This window comes from Telopea speciosissima, chromosome 1, assembly GCF_018873765.1.
Source record: "Telopea speciosissima isolate NSW1024214 ecotype Mountain lineage chromosome 1, Tspe_v1, whole genome shotgun sequence".
NCBI lineage: Eukaryota > Viridiplantae > Streptophyta > Magnoliopsida > Proteales > Proteaceae > Telopea > Telopea speciosissima.
The window spans coordinates 35098187-35117366 of record NC_057916.1 but is presented as its reverse complement, the minus strand read 5'-3'; the positions used below and the strand labels follow the sequence as shown (position 1 = coordinate 35117366).

Here is a 19180-nt window from a genome sequence, read left to right as displayed (position 1 = left end):
GGATCATGATTTGTGATTAACCAAATTACTATCGACCAGTGAGATGATGACATGTGACAACATCTGTGATGATACAAACCAGGACTTCAGGTAACTGAGCCGACCCGTAAGTTCGGAACCCGTTGACCCCCGTGGATAGATCATAATGTCCGTTTAAGCATGAAATCAAACTAAGATGTCGAGATATCAAAATCTAGTATGGTGAGTAGAGATACGAGCCAACCCTAGAGATGGATCATCAAAGTCGTCCAGAAGGCTACTTATAATGGTACTTCCATAGGAGCCGACCCCTCAGATCGGTCATCCAGCTCACTATACCACCTGTTAGATGCCAGGCCAATCCAAGCCTACCCTTAAGATCAGTCATCCAGCTGACCATACCCCCTGTCAAATACCAGTCCGACCTGAGTGGAGGAGAACGTCGTTATCGAAGACACGAAAGAAGAAGACCCAAAAGATGAAGATGAAGACGAAGGGGGAGGATGACAACCTTGTTGAGAAAGATAACCTCGTGAAGTCTATTATCTGTATGCAATACCAACAAAGATTCACCTTGGCTTAACCATTAAGGGGGAAGAAGACATCGTTTCACCCAAAAAGTTGTTCTAAGCATGCAGATAGAGATGGAACCCCCAAATCCAAGAAGCCTGTAAGGACTATGACAACTAAGTGTGCGGCTAGGAAGGATGCTGGGAAAAAGGATGCCAAGAAGAAGAGGAGGAAGCCTTGGAGGTATCTGGGGACACTTTATTACCTGATACAGTAGACAAGTTTGTAGAAAACCAACCACATAAGTCTCTACTATTTCAGAGAGTGTGGGATGATGAAGATGAGATTATTTTGTTGCAAGGTATGATTAATTTTTGTTCTCTGAATGGTTTAAGCGTTCCACTGATATAAAAATTGATATGTTTGTATTTTATAGCTTCATAAAAAAATCCATTGGTTTTGATGTCTCTAAAACTCATTTGAATGTTAAAATCATCGTTTGAAGAAAAAAAATACCTGAACAATGCTAGCAGAGTGAAGGGTTACAAGGATCCATTTTTCTCAAAGCTCCATGATGTGAAGGTTTTTAAGTTGTCAAATAAGATTTGGGGAATTGAACAGCCTAAGGGTGATATTCTTGGGAAAATGAAAATGGTTAACAATGGGGACATACGAGCCAAAATGTTTATTATAATAATGTTTTCGATTGGTCTATGTATCCTCTCCTTAAAAAGTCCTTGGAGATGGGTGGTGGAAATCAAATCACAATGTTCATGCAAAGTTTGGATGATCCTATTGTAAATTAACTTTTGGGTTCTATTCTAAACACAAGTTGGACGAAGTGGAGGAAAAATGGAGGACATGTCGTAAGGAAGAAATTACATTTTTCTTCTTAAAATGGATAAATCTGACGAACGAGCAAATGAAATTGTTTAGCGCATACACTCAGTTTTGCTTTAGTAGTGATTAGTTGTTTCCATTGGTTTTATTGTTTATTTTTTATTTTTCAAATATTACCTGGGACCCGGGCTGGCCCCTGAGATTTTATTAAGATAGGAAAAAAGAATACAAGGGGGGACATAACCTGCCTTACCCCAACCCAACAGTACAAAAACTCACTCAAGGACTGACAACTAAACCCCACCCACAATCAAATTACAATCTAAACACTAGAAGACTAGATTTATCTTCACACAAAATAGACCTAAGCGTAATAGGAAGATTTCCCCCTGTAGGGAAAACAAAATTAGACAAATTTGAACAAGCATAATTTGCCAAAAAGTCTGCAGCTCGATTGCTTTTCCGAAATGAGAAAGACGAATTAATGCTCATAGAGTTGGCCAGGGTGAGGACCTCCTGAAACCAGTACCATCAACTCCATAATGTGCACTTCCTGCAATTCACAAACCTTACAATGGTCATAAAATTCGAGTTCACATGACAGCCTGTGAATCCAAGATCAACACACATACACAAACCGTCTAGTGGGGCTCTCAATTCAGTTATAGAATTAGTGCAAACACCATAAGAGTTAGCAAAAGCCCCAAATAACGTTGCATCCCTGATCTCTAATAATACCTCCTCCACCCCCGATACCTAGGTTTCCTTTGTTAGCACCATCCATGTTAACTTTAACAGAGTTGAAAGGCGGTCACCAATAAATTGGTTAAGGGTATTTAAGCGAGCAGTCTGGGAAACTAACTTGTAGAACCTGGAGAACCAACTCATCCTTCATATTTGGTCTTTTCTTGAATTTAAGTGGGTAGGGTAACTCCTTTAACTGATCATTGATTTTGGCTATGATAGCCGTTGCCATTCTCACACCTGTACCATGTCTACGGTTGTTCCTTTATTTTCACAGTTCCCAAACTATGAGGGATGGCACTACACCTTTAATGTACTCACAAATGCTCACCCTACTAGCTTAAGACTGCCATAAAAGAATTCTCGCCCTAATCTCCTAAATTTGCATGAAGTCCACATCCAATATTATACAAAAAAAAAAAAGCCATACCTTAGAAGTTGTGACACCCACAACCAAAATATGTGAAGTTATTTCTTTCTAGGATTCCTGCAACAAACATATTTAGACACTAGAGGAATGCCAAGATGCATTAAAGAGTCATCTAACGAAATATTGCCATTAAGAAACTGCCATGTGAAAAAGGCAATTTTCGTAGGCAGGGATATGTTCCAAAGCCATGGAGCATAGAGCACCAGGCCTGGTCTAGCACAGACCACACTCCAAGCGGACTTGATGGAGAATATCCCATCAGAGGCCAGTTTTCAAACCAAGGTGTCTTGCCTGTCCGAAATCATGACTCTACTATTCACAACCTGATCCCGAATATGTTCGCTGTCAATGAGGTTGTTGATTTATGGATTCCACTATCCCTCACAATTAAAAACATCCTTCACCCTGGCAGTCATATCCACATGCAGGGCACCATCAACAAAATCAATGAGGGGACCTACCCCAAGCCAGTCATCCAACCAAAAAAGTACATTACCCTGCCCTATCATCGAAATAGAATTAGATAATAAGAGATCTTTAAGGCGAACCACATCCCTCCAAGTTATCAAACCCAGTTTATCCTCCTTAACAAAAATTATATGGTCATTCTTAAAAAACTTTGTCTTAATGAAGGAGTTCCATTGAGTGGATTCAGTAACATATGCCATAAACCCTTAAGCCTCATAGAAAGACTAAAATCCTCCAAGGAACGAATCCCTATCCCTCCCTCCTCCACAGGTCTGCAAATTTTTTACCAAGAAACCCAATGATAGCGCTTCCCAAACTCAGACTCCCCCCAAAGGAAACCAACACAGATGACATAGAATCTTTTAATCACCACCTTAGGGATCTCCAAACAAGCCAAAATATGGATTGACATCGAGGATAAAATATGCTTAAGTAGTATCAATCTACCCCCAAGGGACAGAAGTTTGCCTTTCAACCGATAACCTTCTTCCTCACCCTGGCAAGAGCATCCTCAAAATACGGGATTTTCAAACGGTCGGTATAAAGGGGAGCACCCAAATACGTAATAGGTAAACATTTCCTCCCAAAGCCGGTTATATCGTCAACCAGCTTTAACCTTGCTTTAGAGGATTTAGGGTGCATAATAAAGTATCTTTTATTACTACTAACCCGTTGGCTAGAAAAATTTTCATATCGACTAAGAAACCCCATAATCTGCTTTAAGGAAGACTTTAAACCTTTAGGATAAATAATAATATCATCAGCGAAGAGGCTATAGGAAATATCTGGGCAGACGTGAGGAAATTGAAAATAACTGGCCCTGCCTTCCGCAAAGAGAGCTCTAATCCCTCCGCTAAGAACTTCTTCTACAATGATAAAAAGGGTCGATGAAAGTGGATCTTTTTTACGAAGCCCCATAGATGATTTTAATAAACCAGAAGGCCCAACATCCATCACAACTGAAAAATAACAATTATTTAACCCATAAAACCATCAGGGCCATGAGCGCTATCTACAACTAAGCCAAAAACAGCACCATGAACCTCGTCATTGGAAGGGCACCGCATAAGCTGGTCATTATTCTCTGTCATAACCATATTGGGAATCACATTGAGCAGCTTCTGATCAATTATCACATCCTCTGAAATGAAGATTTTCGAAAAGTGTTTGACTTCAGCATTCACCTTGACTGAACTAGAAACCCAGTCGCCATCACTATTCTTAATTTTTTCAACCCAATTTTTTTTTCCCTCCGCTTCACATTAACAATAGAGTGAAAAAACTTAGTGTTCCTCTCACCTTCCTTCAACCATCTAACCATAGACTTTTCTTTCCAAAAAATTTCCTCCTGCAGCAATGTTCTGTGAAGACATTCTCGCTCATCAGTCAGGGATCTCAACGGTTCCTCTAATGGATACAAATCTTAAGTAGCCTCAGCCCTACAAACCTCATCCTCTATATTTTTTGACACTCTGGTGTATATTAAAAAAAACCTCCCTATTCCACCTTTTCAAACCAATTCTCAACTTCTTTAGCTTCAAAAAAAGGATTTGCAAAGGAGAACCCACAAACTCCCAGGACCAGGACTCATGAACAAAATCCTTAAATTCCGGATGAGAGACCCACATCTGTTGGAACTTCAAAGAAGACATACTTCTGAAAAAAACTCATTAAACTCAAACTGCAAAGGGGAATGATCAAAGCAAGTTTGATGAAGATGTTGAACTCTACATACCTGGAAAGTAGAGGACCACACAGAATTACACCGTTAAGGCGAGCTTTTACTAGACCCCTACCAGCCTGATCATTACTGTCACACCCCAAACCACCCCCTAGGAGGATTGAGCGGGTGACCCGAGTGTGAAACCATATCCGCTACATCTCCAGGATCTAGAAGCTGACACAACTCATAAAACACATACACATATCCACAATAAAGAATTATAAATCAGAGTGCAATGAAAACTAAAGATTTATACATAAAGAGCCACTGAATACATTGTTCATAAGTAGCTCACAAACCTATTGTTTTTTGTGTTACATACATGACATTTTCTAAGCTTTACATCAAGGTTATAAAGTTAAACAAAAGATGCATCTATAAGCTTTACAAAAGAAATGCCATAAGGCTATCCACAAAAAGAATGCTCAAAGAACAATAAAATAAAGACAGCCTTCCATTAGATCTCCACTGCCAGCTCTACTCTAAGCACCCGCACCAGAGGACCTCCATCGAGGTCCACACCAAGAAAATCACAATCACCAACACCATTTTGTTTGCAATGATCCTTCCATTTAGGGAGACATCCACTTGCAAAATCATCTAAAAGAAATATTCCGTGAGGGATGAGCTCCACTGAGCCTAGCAAATGAATAATAAACCATGCATGCAAATGCAACACATCATCATGAATCTATATGCTCGGATTCAATTTTATTACTCTAGTCCACCTAGCATCATAACTAAGTCACTAGGTTAATGCTACTTGCAATATATCGGGCAACCACCTCCGCTTCTTCCTTTCATCACTTTGGTTGCGGCCTCAATCATTGCGAATGGAACCCGCGTTAGGCTAGGTGCACCAACATCCTTCCTTGGCAGACCCCAAGATAACCATTACAACCTATCCTGGATTCTATAACTCCTCAGCTTTCAGGAGGCCATGATCACCCAACAGATGTACCCATGTTGGTAAGGGTTGTAGCATAAGGGTATGTTCAACCCAACCGTATGATCAACATAGCAAGTATGAGTTGAGTGGTGTTAATCGTATCCCATTCTATGGACTACCACACTCCCCGTTTCTATGTATAAAGTGTATAGTGCTCCCGTAGCCCATACTATGGCTTACCATACCATTCATTTTCAAGCCGACTACGGCATCCAGTCTAGCAGTTCAATATCATGCATTTCATCATAATGCAGCATTTCAACATGACATAATCATTTCCACATTTATATCATTGATTTCATAATTTCAAAACAATTTAAAAGAAGAAAAGCATTCAATGATCTTCATAGTGTTCAACAACATTACATCTACAAAAATGATTCATCTCCACTCATCTTGGCTAAAACCTAGGTGTTCGAAGGATTGACGGCTCTCAATAGGACTCTGATACGTGTCGTCGGACAAGTTGTTTAAGCCTAATATTAATTAAATCATAACAGACATTAGTAAATGTTTAAATGCATAAGGAGTCCCGGGGTATCCTTGGTTTAAGGTTCAAACCAAGGCCAGACTCAAATCAGAAGAAGACAACATTAGTGGTCGATCTAATCGACCATTAGGAATCAACCAGTAGTGCAGGCAGCAGCAAAACTGAAAGGAATTTATGGAATTTTACATTGTTTCTCACCACAGGGCTTCTAGATGATGTGCTAAGGAATCCTACATAGGTTGGTCAGGTTTTCATTCAAGGGTTTTGCACTAGTTGATTGGACTAGTTGATCCAATCAACCCGAGGGAATCAACCTGCTACCCAAAGGTAGTAACAAGGCTAGATGGTCATGTATTCCTAGTTAGTTTACACAAATAACCTTCTAGAAGGTGTCTCAGGCCATAGGGTTGATTAAGTTCAGACCTGGATCAGAGTTTTCACAATGGTCAATGCAAGTGGTCAATCCAATCAACTTGTCACTATACAACTCAAGGATTTTACATGCAATCAGTGTTTTGGCTTGGTTTTACTGATCTAAGGCTGTTATTAATGATTAGAAAGCATAGACATATTACTTTTATGACAAATTTCATAATCCAATGGAAAAATCTAAAATGCATGGGGGTTTTGGGGTCTATGGCTCACATAGCCAACATGTATGGGTTCCATACACATGAATTTGCAGAAACCAGTCAAAGTAGAGTTTGATTAACTCAAAATCAGTACTACTATATATGTTTGGTCATGGAATTGACATGCATTCAAAGAAGGACATGTCCTACACCATTAGCTATAGTCTAAACTTATCATATGGCATGGCATCTTACTATTCCTAAGCTAGAACAATTACCATGGTAATCTGAGTTCAAAGAAAAACAGAGATGGGGTGTAGAGGGGTAGATCTTCACATGCATGCAAGAATTTCCAGCATCTAAGCAAGTAATCCATGGAAATTCATATATAGGCATGATGGATCATGAGTGCATAGCAAGAAGCCTATAAGTAGAAGCTAAGAACATCATAGAGGTCAAGGAAAATCGAGCCTAGGAGTGTTACCTCAACTATGCTAAGCTCAAGGATGGATACAAGCTTCTCCTTCTCTTTCTCTTCTCTTTCTCTCCTTCTTCTCTCAACGAAATGAGCAGGGTTGTAATCTGAGGTTTAAGGTGGTTTATATAGAGGCTAGGCTTAAGGCCTGTTTGGCTAGGGGTCATTTAGGGTAAAACACATTCTATAGCCTATTCTAATGCACCTAAGCCTATAGGTGGCCCCCACGTGGTCACATTTTCGGGGCAATATTTCCAGGGGTTAGTTGAAATGCAGGGAGGTGACTCATGGTGCGAGACAATATGTTCCACACAACAGAAGTGAAAAATACGCAGAGCAGCAACACTGGTTGATTGAAGTGGTTGATCCAATCGACCAGTAGGTGATTTACTGTTGTTTTGCATCAAATCTCATTAGAGGCATGTGACATTGTTTGGACACTTGCCTAACATGATTACAAAGCTACTAAGAGTGTTCAATTATTTAGAGTTCTAGTTCAAATGAAGGGAAGGGTTTACCTTAAGTTGTACATCAATTGATGCATAGAACAACTACATAGGGTTGGTGTTTGCCTCCGGATTGGTATATAGGATATCACCATCAGACTTCCTTCTTCTCAAATGATCACCTGGTCAGTCCACCACAGGTTGCTAGTGGGCATGACCTTGGATTCTCCGGGTTCCGGACCTACATTCGGAGTTCGGGTACAAATATAACAATTACACCAGGTAAAAGTGCACAGTGCGTTCTCCCTCCAACTTGCTCGGCAGGAGACAGGATCGCATTAAAATCCCCACACATAGCCCAAGGGAGTACATTTGTCAAAGAAAAATCACAAAGCTTCAACCAGATTTCCCTTCTCTCACCCACAGAGTAAAAAGCATGAAGAAATGTAACCACAAAATTACTGCCAGACCCCAAAGTAGAGCAAGAAAACGTCATAAATTGAGGGTCGACATCCTGAACAAGAACCTGCACATGGTTTATCCAAAGAATTCGCAAACTATCCCCCTTGCTGCGCCATTCGAAATACAATGATCCATCCCTATCCTTTGCATAATACTAGAAGCTTTAGAGAAGAAAACTTTAGGCTCAGAAATAGCAACAACGTCAATGTTAGAAGACTAAATAATGACTTTCAACCGCCTACCGCCTACAAGAAGGCTCATTTCCAACACCCCAAATATTCAAAAAATTAAACTTCATTAGGAGACAGAAGGATGTTTACCTTGGCCCTTAGACCTTGATGATGTAAAGACTGACTGAATATCGAGTGGTACCTTTTTGACAAAATGCTTTTTCTAGGTGGATTGTGGTTGACTATCAATTACCTCTATGTGGGTGGATTCTACTATAAAGGAGGACAACCTGATCTATTTTATTTTGTAATAAAATGTGTATGTTTCAGTGAGAAAAAAAAAGAAGAAAGAAGCCGCTCCAAAGGTCATCGAGGAGTTACATCGATTATGACGAAAGTGAGGGAGCTTATTACCTCAATGTTACTGAATGAAACTTCAGGATATTATTGTACGAATGTGGATTGGATATTACTGAATGGCTCTCATGGTACTGACGGGCTGGAGGTGGACCTAAAAGAGCTGGAATCAATAATCCTTGGTGGCAAACCCAATGGAATTGGAATCAACGTTTCAATAATTAGGAGACGGGACTGGGTTGATCCAGATAGGGATTGGCCAAGGCCAATCATGATTCCGGTCGATGTGGCTCGTTTGATTCTTATAGGTAAGGGTGTCAATTTGGGATCAAAATCGGGAACCGTCACGCTAAAACTTGGTATCGATTTTTGGTACCGAATAATAAATGGGACAAGACGGTTCTAGGATGGGATTCCCAATGGTACCAGTACTGAAACACCAGTTAGGTACCAGAACTATTAGTACTCTTTCAAATGGTATATTTCATGTTCTTGTGTTGAAGTTTTATGGCTGTAGTTTGGTGTATTTTAGTGGTATTTTCTCTTTTAGGGGTTTGAGCTATTAGCTCTATTTTTATAAACGTGTTTTGTGATGGCACTAAGACCATATATGGGCTTGTTTATTTCGTCCTCAATAATTCTTAGATGTTTTACGTAAGAAAAAAATTAAATCTTAAATGTAGTTTTGAGAAGGTTACATATGATCTTAAGGAGTTTGAAGAAGTAAAACCATGAAATTTATCTTGGTTTTGTATTCTAAATAACTTCCTAATAATGGAACCATTAAAATTCTTCTCCCTTTTTTTATCGGGCCTATAACCATTTAGGAACCAATATCGTCTCATTCCGTTAATAATCGGGACCAGGACCTAGGTTTGATCCCGTTTAAAAATGGGACTACTGGGATTAACACCTTTGGTATCGATACCAATACAGATCCGTCCCAAAAATACCGAAAACCATCCCAATTGACAACATTACTTGTAGGGAAACTAAGGTTAGTGCATTAAAACACTGATTTTGAGCCGTTCCAAGTCGGGACCAATCAGGATCCTAATTTCGTGTTTTTAAACCCATACTAGAATATTGAAGGGAATGTTAGTGGCACTGTGGGTGCCGGAATGCTATCTCCCCCTATAACATTTGATTAGCTCATCAACCCTATACATCATCAATTGTACAACATATTTAAAATGGACGGGGACGGGTTTTAAAAGTTTAGATTTGAAGAAAAAAAATGTGCCTTACCACAAAAAAATATATATATATAGACACATAAACTGTGGGATCAAGTGACCAACTCATGTCTTATTTGTTAAACATTAATATTTTATGTGTGTACTTTATAAGTATATATAATGTTAAATTATGGAAAAATCTTAGGAATCCATATATTTTTTTCTTTTCAAAGTGCCATTTTTCCACTCAAAAAATGTAAGACACATTTAAACAATTTTCACACTATATTTGGGATCAATACAAAAAAATGGCAAAAAAGTAAATGGAGATTATAACACATTTTAACTACTGACAAGAAAAGGTTAGGTGATCGCCAGCATACAACATGTGTCATTAGCATTTCTTCTCAACCTCCTAATTTTCCATGTAAAATTTTCATGGGCTTTTTTTTTTTGGAACAAGAGGTATCCGGCTTTTGGCCAACTAATTCTCCAGGGCTCTTGCACGGCCCTCTGGCTGGAAGCACAACCTGCGCCCAAACACATGGAGCGATCATTTCGGCCATTCAGGGGGGGCAAGGTGGTCATTTCGCCCACCACCAAGTGCCTAGACGCATCCTGTGCCCCGGCACAGAGAACATTTGGCCAATTTTCATTTAGAAAACTTGTAAAAGTTCCCAATGTTTGTTTTTTGGGGGTAGAATATGATGTAAAGTACCATGGTAAGATTTCAATGTTCGTTTGTCATTTTATTTTACATAGTAAATCATTTTAATAATAAAAAATTATCATTATAAGCAAATTTGTATGCACTCCCTATTATACTATTACAAGTATATTTTGATGAGTCTGACAAATAAATGATCTAAGGGTGTCAATTTGGGACTAGAACAGAGAACCATCCTAGAGAAACTCGGTACCAAGTCATCCTATTAATAAATGGAACGGGATTCCTGACGATACCAGTACCGAAATACCGATTAGGTGTCATATGGAACTGGTACCATTAGTACCGATTCAAAGAGTATATTCCATGTTCTTTTGCTCAAGTTTTGTTGTTGTAATTTGATGTCTTTTGGTGGTCTTTTCTTTATAGAGGTTTCAGCTGATGGACCTTTAGGTCTACTACTATAAATTTGTTTACTGATTGCGCTAAAACCATACTGGGTCTTGTTTATTTTATTGTTATTAATTCATAATTGTTATTTTGAGAAGTTTACATATGATCTTAGAGAGTTTCAAGAAATAAAACCATAAAATTTATCGTGGTTTTGTATTTACTTTTTTGCACCATACTTTTGTATTCTAAGTTTCATTATAAAATAAGGGGTATCTTAGATTTCATGATAATGAAAAGATCCACAACACTAATAATCCTCTAAGTTTCCTTAATATCAATCTAATACCCAAGTTTTGAAAAATGTTAATGCCCTCCCCTATTTTTTATATATTCTATCAATCGTATCTTAAGTGACTAACTCTGTTAAAATAGCATATGAAAGGACAATATTACCCTTGGCTCTAACCTCAATTCTTTCTTTTTTCTTCTTCTTTCCTCTTCTTCCAGTAGCCATGGTCACCACCACGGCTGTATCCACCCCCATCCCTGCCACCACGGCTGTATCCACCACCGTCGCCCTCACGATGTCCATGAAGAGAGAATGGTGTTTGGGGTTTTATCCTTAAGGATATTATGGGGTCTTCAATCGGACTTCTGGGTTTGATTCTGCTGTCGATTTGTGCGAAACCTTCTTCTGATGATGGAGAGACAAAGGAACATTAGTGATTTGCTTGCAGTGGCCACCAGCAGAGACTTTAGAATGGATCAGGTAGGGCAATGACAACTTAGTATAAACAATAGGGTTTCTCTTCTTTTTCCCTCACTTTTTTTTTATGCATCTCAGAGAGGGAGAGAGTACTGGAGATTGCCTGATATAAAGTGAAATTGCAAAGGATTTGAGTCGATTGAACCCACCGTCGTCATCGCAACCAAATCTTTAAAAGTTCAGAACTCTAAAAAGTGGATGAATGATTGAAGGATATTATCATTAGCTGGTTAAGATTTGGCTCCTGAATTAGACTTTAGGAACAATTTCTTCACTTTTGATGAGCTGAAGGATATAATCATTAGTTGGTTAAGATTCGGCTCAGGAATTGGACTTCCAGAGCAATTTCTTCATTTCCGATGGGTTTGGACCTCACTTTACAGAAAATTTGAGCACAAACTGTGAAAAAAAGGTTTTATTAGCATGGTTTTGAATGATGGTCATGAAAAATCGCAGTGGTTCCGATGTTTAACAACAAAACCTCCTTCAATTTCGCTCAGAATACCTAAATCAAAAAAGAAAAAAAAAAGCAGAGAGAGAGAAAACAACTTTGTTTTTTTTACCGTCTTTCATCTCTCTCATAATTCATTGTTTCAATGGATCTAATATGAATGAAATCTCTCAACCGATCTACTCAGTTTCTGAGATTACATTAATGCTGGCTCTAATTTGCTCTTCTGTTCTTGTTCTTCTGTTTCCCTAGGGTCCCAATCTTTCATTATTTTGGCTACTGTGATAGGGTTTTGTTCGGTGGAAACCTACCGAACTTGAACTTGCAGAACTCGGTGTTTGGTGTTGCTTGGCCTGAAATTGACGGAATCGAGTTGCTGAAGCCGTGTGACAGGTTTTTTGTCCGAAATTATCGTTTGGAGATCATTTCCATTGCAATCGAAGACCCGAGGAGTTCTTCTGTGGTTAATGGTGCTGCTGTTCGGGGGAGTATGCCTGATCTTTAGTTTCGATAGATTCTTCTCTTCTTCTTTCGTTTATTTAAGAAAAGAAAGCAAAATCGAACTGGATAGGAAATGGAAAGAAATGATGCAGGCTTGCGATTAGAGTTTGCAAGAGAGGGAAAATGAAGAAGAAAATGTTCCGTTTGAAGTTGATAATGGTGGTTTTTGTGAAGGGAAACTTGACAGTCATGGTTTAGGAAGCACTCAGCAAGTATATGCATTTGAGGGATAGAGGGAAGCACTCAGCAAAGCAATCGAACTGTCTTTCTCGTTTCTGCGAAGAATCCGCATAAATCAAGTGATGGAGATTGGGGTTAGATCCCGAAATTACAGAGGGGTAGAGGGAGGAGGAGCTGGAACCAGAGAAGTCGGGGAAGGCCCGAAGGGAGAGGGAGAGTCTGACCAGAGGAGGGGGTGGGCTGTTGGAGACGGAGAAAGAGAGGGATAGGGAGAGAAGAGTCATAATAGAAACTCCTAAGCGGTGGTGATGGTGCTAGCGATGGTGGTGACGGTGGTGCTGTCGGTGGAAGAGGATTGGAGGCGACAGTGGTGGCGATGAGTGATGGTGCTCGCGGAAGAACAAGAAGAGGAAATGGGAGAAGAGGAGGGCAAAGGGAAAGTAGGGGAGGGCAAAATTGAAATACAATTATATTAAAGGTATTTTGAGGTCTTAAAATTTTTGTACATGCCACATCATCACTTAATGGTATTTTTTGACGGTTAGGGTACGATTGATATAATATTTAAAAAATAGAGGAGGGTATTATCATTTTTCAAAACCTGGGTATTGGATTGATATTAAAGAAACTTAGAGGGGAGGGGGATGATATTTTTCCTAATAAGTAGTACCATCCCATCCTATTAATAATCAAGATAGGGACCTAGGTTTGGTTTCGTTAACGAAATGGGACAACTTTGGGATTGGTACATTTGGCACAGGTACCATTTCAGAGCCATCCCGTATACTAGGACCCGTCTTGATTGACACCCTTAACGTGATCCATTTAAGGCAACAAATGATGCCCTCAAAATATTCAAATTTGCACAATATGATTTTATGTTCGATTTGTGTATAAAATTTGCTATGGCAAAATTCGAAAAAATTTGCGGTCCCCTGTAAATTTTTCTCATTTAAATTTTACAAATCTAAAAGCAAGTAGTGAAAATTTTGTATTTTACAATAAAAAAAAGCTTATATTACACTTAAATAAAACAAAGTCTAAGATTTAGGGTGTCAACTGGTCACTTTGATCTGGTTCGATTGGGCTAATAATGGGGAAAACCAATGCCCGGTAAGGGAATAATCAATTGCGATTGATTTTGGTCTGGTACAAACAGTCAGTTTGGTCCGGTTTGATCGGGCTGATAATGGGGAAAACCAATGCCCGATAAGGGAATAATCAATTGCGATCAATTTTGGTCTGGTACAGGCTGGATTCGTTCAATTTTGACCTAGTTTGGGTTCAGTTTACTTTTATTGGTCTGCTATCCGCTTGATATCCAACTCGGTTTGGTTCATTTATGATTTACTGTATATATATATTTAAACAAATCATGGAAATTTTTCGCTTCTTATTTTCAGATATTTTATCAGCTTTGCATAAGTTTTGATCGATCCGGTGCATTAGTTTTTAATTGGTGTCATTATTTATACCTCAAATCGAAGCCGGGCTTACAAGGAATCATTTCGGTTTGGATTTGGTCGGCTGGTTTCACCGTTCAATTTAGGGTTTGACACCCCTACTAAGTGCCTTATAATAAAAATTGTATTATGAAGTTGTGAGAATCATGTGCGAACATGGCCACATGGGATTCACATATACATATTTCATATATGATCCATGCAACAAAATAGTGCCCTCAAGATATTGTAAATTTGCGCACACACTCTTGCTTTAGGGTTTCACTAAACCCTTATCATACCTACCACACTCAAAAAGGGAGTGTTGCGTTAGGAAACCTCCACCCGATCTATTTGTGGATGAACCTACAAAAAATAGGGTCAGCAAAGGAGAGCCGGTGCGGCTCCGGTCGAGGACTCTTCGATGCCAAAGTTAGGTCTCTACGTTAGCAGCAGTTCAATGTAGTGAAAGTGAGCCCCGTTTAAGTTTCATACTGGGGTATTGGGCAATCCTGGGCAGTTATGGGGAGAGTTCTCGTATGGAAGGACTCCGCTTTAGGTAGGAGATCTCTCGATGGAGCTATAGTTGGGAGAGGACTCTTCGTTTGGTAAGAGTCCTTATTTGAGTGTCATATGATTCTGTCGATGGATAACGGCTGGATCCGGCTGACTCAACTTATCCCAAAAATGTCGGGATGCGCTCACGTGGCTTGGTGATTTGCTCGGGTTATAGTTATCATTTTGGTTTTATGGCTTGATAGAGATATCCAACCATTCAGTTATTGGTGTTGATGTCCGACCCTTTGCCTGAGCTGACCCTAGATGACTCGTCCTAGCAACCGGGCTTACTAGGTGACGACCCACCGTCCGAGTATGCAGGATTATCAACGATTTGGTCTCAGCCGACTCTATACGGGTCATCTTCACCCCTCGGCCACGTGCCTCTTCATCTGTCCGGTCCGACCTTTCTTGGATTTGCGGTAATTTTTATGACTCATCAGGGAGGAATGACAAGAGAGGCCAAGTTTCCTTCGCTTTTATAATTTCGATTGCCCTTTTAACTTGGGCTGCTAAATTTGTGTGTCTTTTGGAATTTTTTTTCCCCCAGGTAAAAGTGTCTTTGGGATTCTTAATCCCATACAAAGACTTAACTGTTAATTGCTTATAAAAAAAAATGTATTTGTTTGTTAGAAAGAGAGAAGACGTATGATCCCATTGGGTATCTTAAATATTCTAAATATATTATATGGATAAATCTAATATAGAGTAATCTAATTAATGATTATTATAATGAAATATATTGAATAAGTTAATATCATTAACTCTCAAAAGTACTAAATATTCATAAGTTAATTCAATTAATATAACTGCCGAAACCCAGAATTGAATATGCTTGTACATAGATTGTGTCCATGATTGGACCAAAACATTTTTAAATCATTTAACAAAATAATAATTTAAGTAATACTAGTTTTAAGAAACAATTCGTAAACACTTCACAAACCGTTATCCAATTCAGATTTCTATCCAATCATACTCAAACAATTTCTCTTTGATATTCCTCCCTAAGGTAGTGAATTCTATATTAAGGTTTCACTTGTCCATGATCAAATACCATAAATCTAATACATCGATATATAATTAGAAAAACATTAACCATTGATGCGTCAAAATCCATAACATACAATTGCAACAAGGACTTATCGGATCAAGAGTCATGACACATGCAAGAATCTCGTATGATCATGTACTATGCAAATAGTGTATATGCACCCACACTTCAGCTAGGGTTCGAAAACGGTATAGTGGGTCCAATTTAAGTGGAGTAGGGACCACATAAATATACACGTGTTAGCGAGAGAATGGCAAATTAAAATTCATTCCAACGGCTCAACTGTCTTATGTTTCCTCTTTGTCTCTATATATATCGCGCGCGCAATTTGGTATGTAGTACTCGGCAAGCTTTTAAGGTCGGTCAGTCGTAGACACGAAGAAGGAGTAAGAAGAACTCCTTCATCGAGAACCCTAGCTGTGATCTGAAGCCATTCATCCGTGTATGCTCGTTACTCAGTAGGTTTTTCTTTATCGAACTTCCCTTGTTCTTGAAACCTCATCGTAATGCCGGTTAAACCATCGCGTATTGCGAGGTCTTCAAGCCTGGGAGAGATTGGCTTGTTCAGTCAGGTGAGGCCGATTGATGGTCCGGAAGTTCTATGGGGAAAGAGCGCTGCTCCGGCAGTCGTTGTAAGACCAGTTCAGAAGTTATCGAAGCCGTCGAATGTGAAACCAACGCAACCTTGTCTAAAGATTCTGACAATTTCATCGCCGGTTCGGGAATCGAACGTGGAGGATCCAGACTTGAAGGTCGGTGGGTTTCTTGAGGCTTGCTACTTGTGCAAGAAGAAGATTGGCGAAAAAGATGAAGTTTTCATGTACAGGTAGTGTTTTTTATTGTTTGTTGTACTTCCCTTTTTTTTTGGATTCGCCAGTTACTCTGGTGTTATTTTCTGTGGGACTTTTAGATTTTTTTGATCAATGTGGGTTTACCAGGGAAAAACGAAAAATCCATGTTTCGTGAACTTTACTATTCCTCGTTACAGAGTGCTGTTGAGGAATCCAATTGTTTTCTTTTTCCCCCCACAGCAATCTGAGTAGCCCTTGTAATTTTTGTCAGTTTCTCTGAATTAAATTTTACTTGTCGGGTTTGTCTAGTTTACAGAGGCATCCCAGTTACTATTCCTCATAGACAATTACTGTGTCATCCTATATTCCCTTTTTATTATTTTTATTTTTATTAAGTATATTCCCTACATCAACTTCGAGTGAAAATTTGAAAGATGTCCAACCCAAAAGGGAGTGGTGGGGGCAGATTAAGTCAAGAAAGCACACTTAATCAATAAATGCACACTTTTATCCATTCTTCCATATGAAAAGCAGTAACAAGCAACAAAATTTCTTGACATGATTTAATATCTATGATATATCAAAATTTTTTTTTGGCAGGTGAGCCTATTTTTCCATGAAATTGTATATTTAATAAACATATCATGTTTCCCTATCTGTTTAATCATTAATTTTCTTTCTTTAGCATCTTTATCATCAGACATAAGACGAAGTTGTTCAAACTTTAAATTATTAGCATGGTTAAAAGTTGTTTGAATTCATGATTTTAATGTTATGCATTTTTGAGGTCATCAAATTGATCGATTAAATGATAAATCACATGGATGGCATTCTTGTACGAGTCCATATAAAGAAAATTGCAGTTGCTCAATAGTTTTTTCGGCTGGTGATTTTTCTCATATTGACACTGACGCTATATTATGCAGTTACCTTCGTGCGTTTTGTAGCTGCAATTGTCGAGATCAACAAATTGCTTTAGACAGAGGAGTAGAGACATCTGCTGTAGATTCAACAGAAATGGCCACGTTAAGAGATTGGGAACAGAAGCTGAATGGCCGTTTTGGTGCTCCAAAGCCTCAAATTGAATAGGATATGTCTTCTTAGCTGCATACTCAACAGAATTTTTATCTATTAGATGGAGCAGTGTGCTGCTGTCAGACTTTTATGGATGGGAACGCTTATATTTTCTCACCCCTAACATGTAAATCGCTCTTTTACATTCCACTTATTTTTTAGGGTTGGAAGAATGCATTATAGTGTGATGTTTCAACTTATAGTTTTGAAGTTGTGCATTTCTTTACTCTCCCCAAGAAAAGTATTATCTGTAAAGAGTTTCTGTTAAATATACTTTACAGTTTATACACAAGAAGAATTGGCTTCATTGTTTTTCAAAAAGATTTTGTGGTGTCAGTGTGGCAATCATTGCCATGCATTCTCACGGTTCAATTTTATCCCTAGTTGGTCAGCCTTTTGGCTGTCCTAGTAAGATTGTACTGAGATTGAACTAATTTGCTATGAATACAATTGCAGATTGTAGTTCCCCGGTGACTCCATTACTTCTTTCTGATGTTGAGCCTTAGAGCTTTGGTGAACAAGTGGGAATGCATGTAATAATACTCGTTTCAAATACTTTGACTCTTTATAGTCATTTTACAGTATCCTGTATTCTCTGATTTGAACTTTGTTTTGATAGGTGGTGAGTATGCTCCTCAAAAGCTTTCCATACTGCATCAATGTTTTCCATATGCTGAAGGCTGTCTTTTAATTTTTACATTTCTCATTGTAAATTAAATAGGATAATGTTCATGAAAGAAACTATCTATACTATATGCATGGCCACCTTCTGGCAGTCTGTCAGGCAACAATTGATGAAAGATAACATTGTAAATGATGAGATTTTATAGCTCTTGTCTCTGTCTTTCAAATTTAAAACACAGCCAGAATGATGGGAGGATTCTCTTATGTATCAATCTTTCTTTTGTCTATAGAGAACTCATATTCCTTTCCAACTACTTCTAGTTTGAGTGGAGTTATGTTTATTTGTGCACACACTTGTATTATTGCACACCTCAATTTGTCAGGTTGAAGCAGCAGATATTGCTGCATTGGTATAACCTTAGATTTAGCTGAAATTCTGTTTGCTACCATATTTGTTTGTCGCCATCACTACACAACTCTTCAAAATTAGTTCGGACCCAGAACCCATTTCCTAAATTTATTTGTATGAATCTAAACCCTTCCTCCCCCAGCTTAATACCAAATTTTTAATTTTGGGGCGGGTGGAGGTGTTGTGTGCTGTTATTCGGAACCTTTTTCTACCTGTACCAATAAGCTACAGCTCACCACCTTGATTAATGTTTTTTTTTTGCACATCTAAACCCTCTAGAGTCTAGACTAAAATCTATTGGACTCTGCTCTCATTGAAAGGAAAATTCAAAAGTTTATTGTGGCTGACAGTTTGATGCCTTGTCAGAAATTTTCTTGTATGAGGCCTTCTGTTCATCAGGCAATGATATCTTGGCATGGCCCAGCATAACTCTTCTCTTGCTAACAAATTCATTTTAGCCCGTGAGAAGCATTCCAC

At 38.7% G+C, this 19180-nt stretch overlaps 1 protein-coding gene across 1 annotated transcript; it reads left to right on the top strand.

Moving 5' to 3' along the window:
* Nucleotides 1-16260: 16260 nt before the first annotated feature.
* On the top strand, nt 16261-17869 carry LOC122648720 (FCS-Like Zinc finger 17-like). Its single transcript, XM_043841946.1, has 2 exons — nt 16261-16631; nt 17523-17869. The coding sequence occupies exons 1-2, from the start codon at nt 16312-16314 to the stop codon at nt 17683-17685; spliced, it is 483 nt and encodes a 160-aa protein (XP_043697881.1). The 5' UTR covers nt 16261-16311; the 3' UTR covers nt 17686-17869.
* Nucleotides 17870-19180: the final 1311 nt, after the last annotated feature.

Coding starts and splice junctions, on each gene's coding strand:
- LOC122648720 (XM_043841946.1), top strand. CDS start 16,312: ATGCCGGTTAAACCATCGCGTATTGCGAGGTCTTCAAGCCTGGGAGAG. Junction 16,632..17,522: donor GATGAAGTTTTCATGTACAG/GTAGTGTTTTTT, acceptor TATATTATGCAG/TTACCTTCGTGCGTTTTGTA.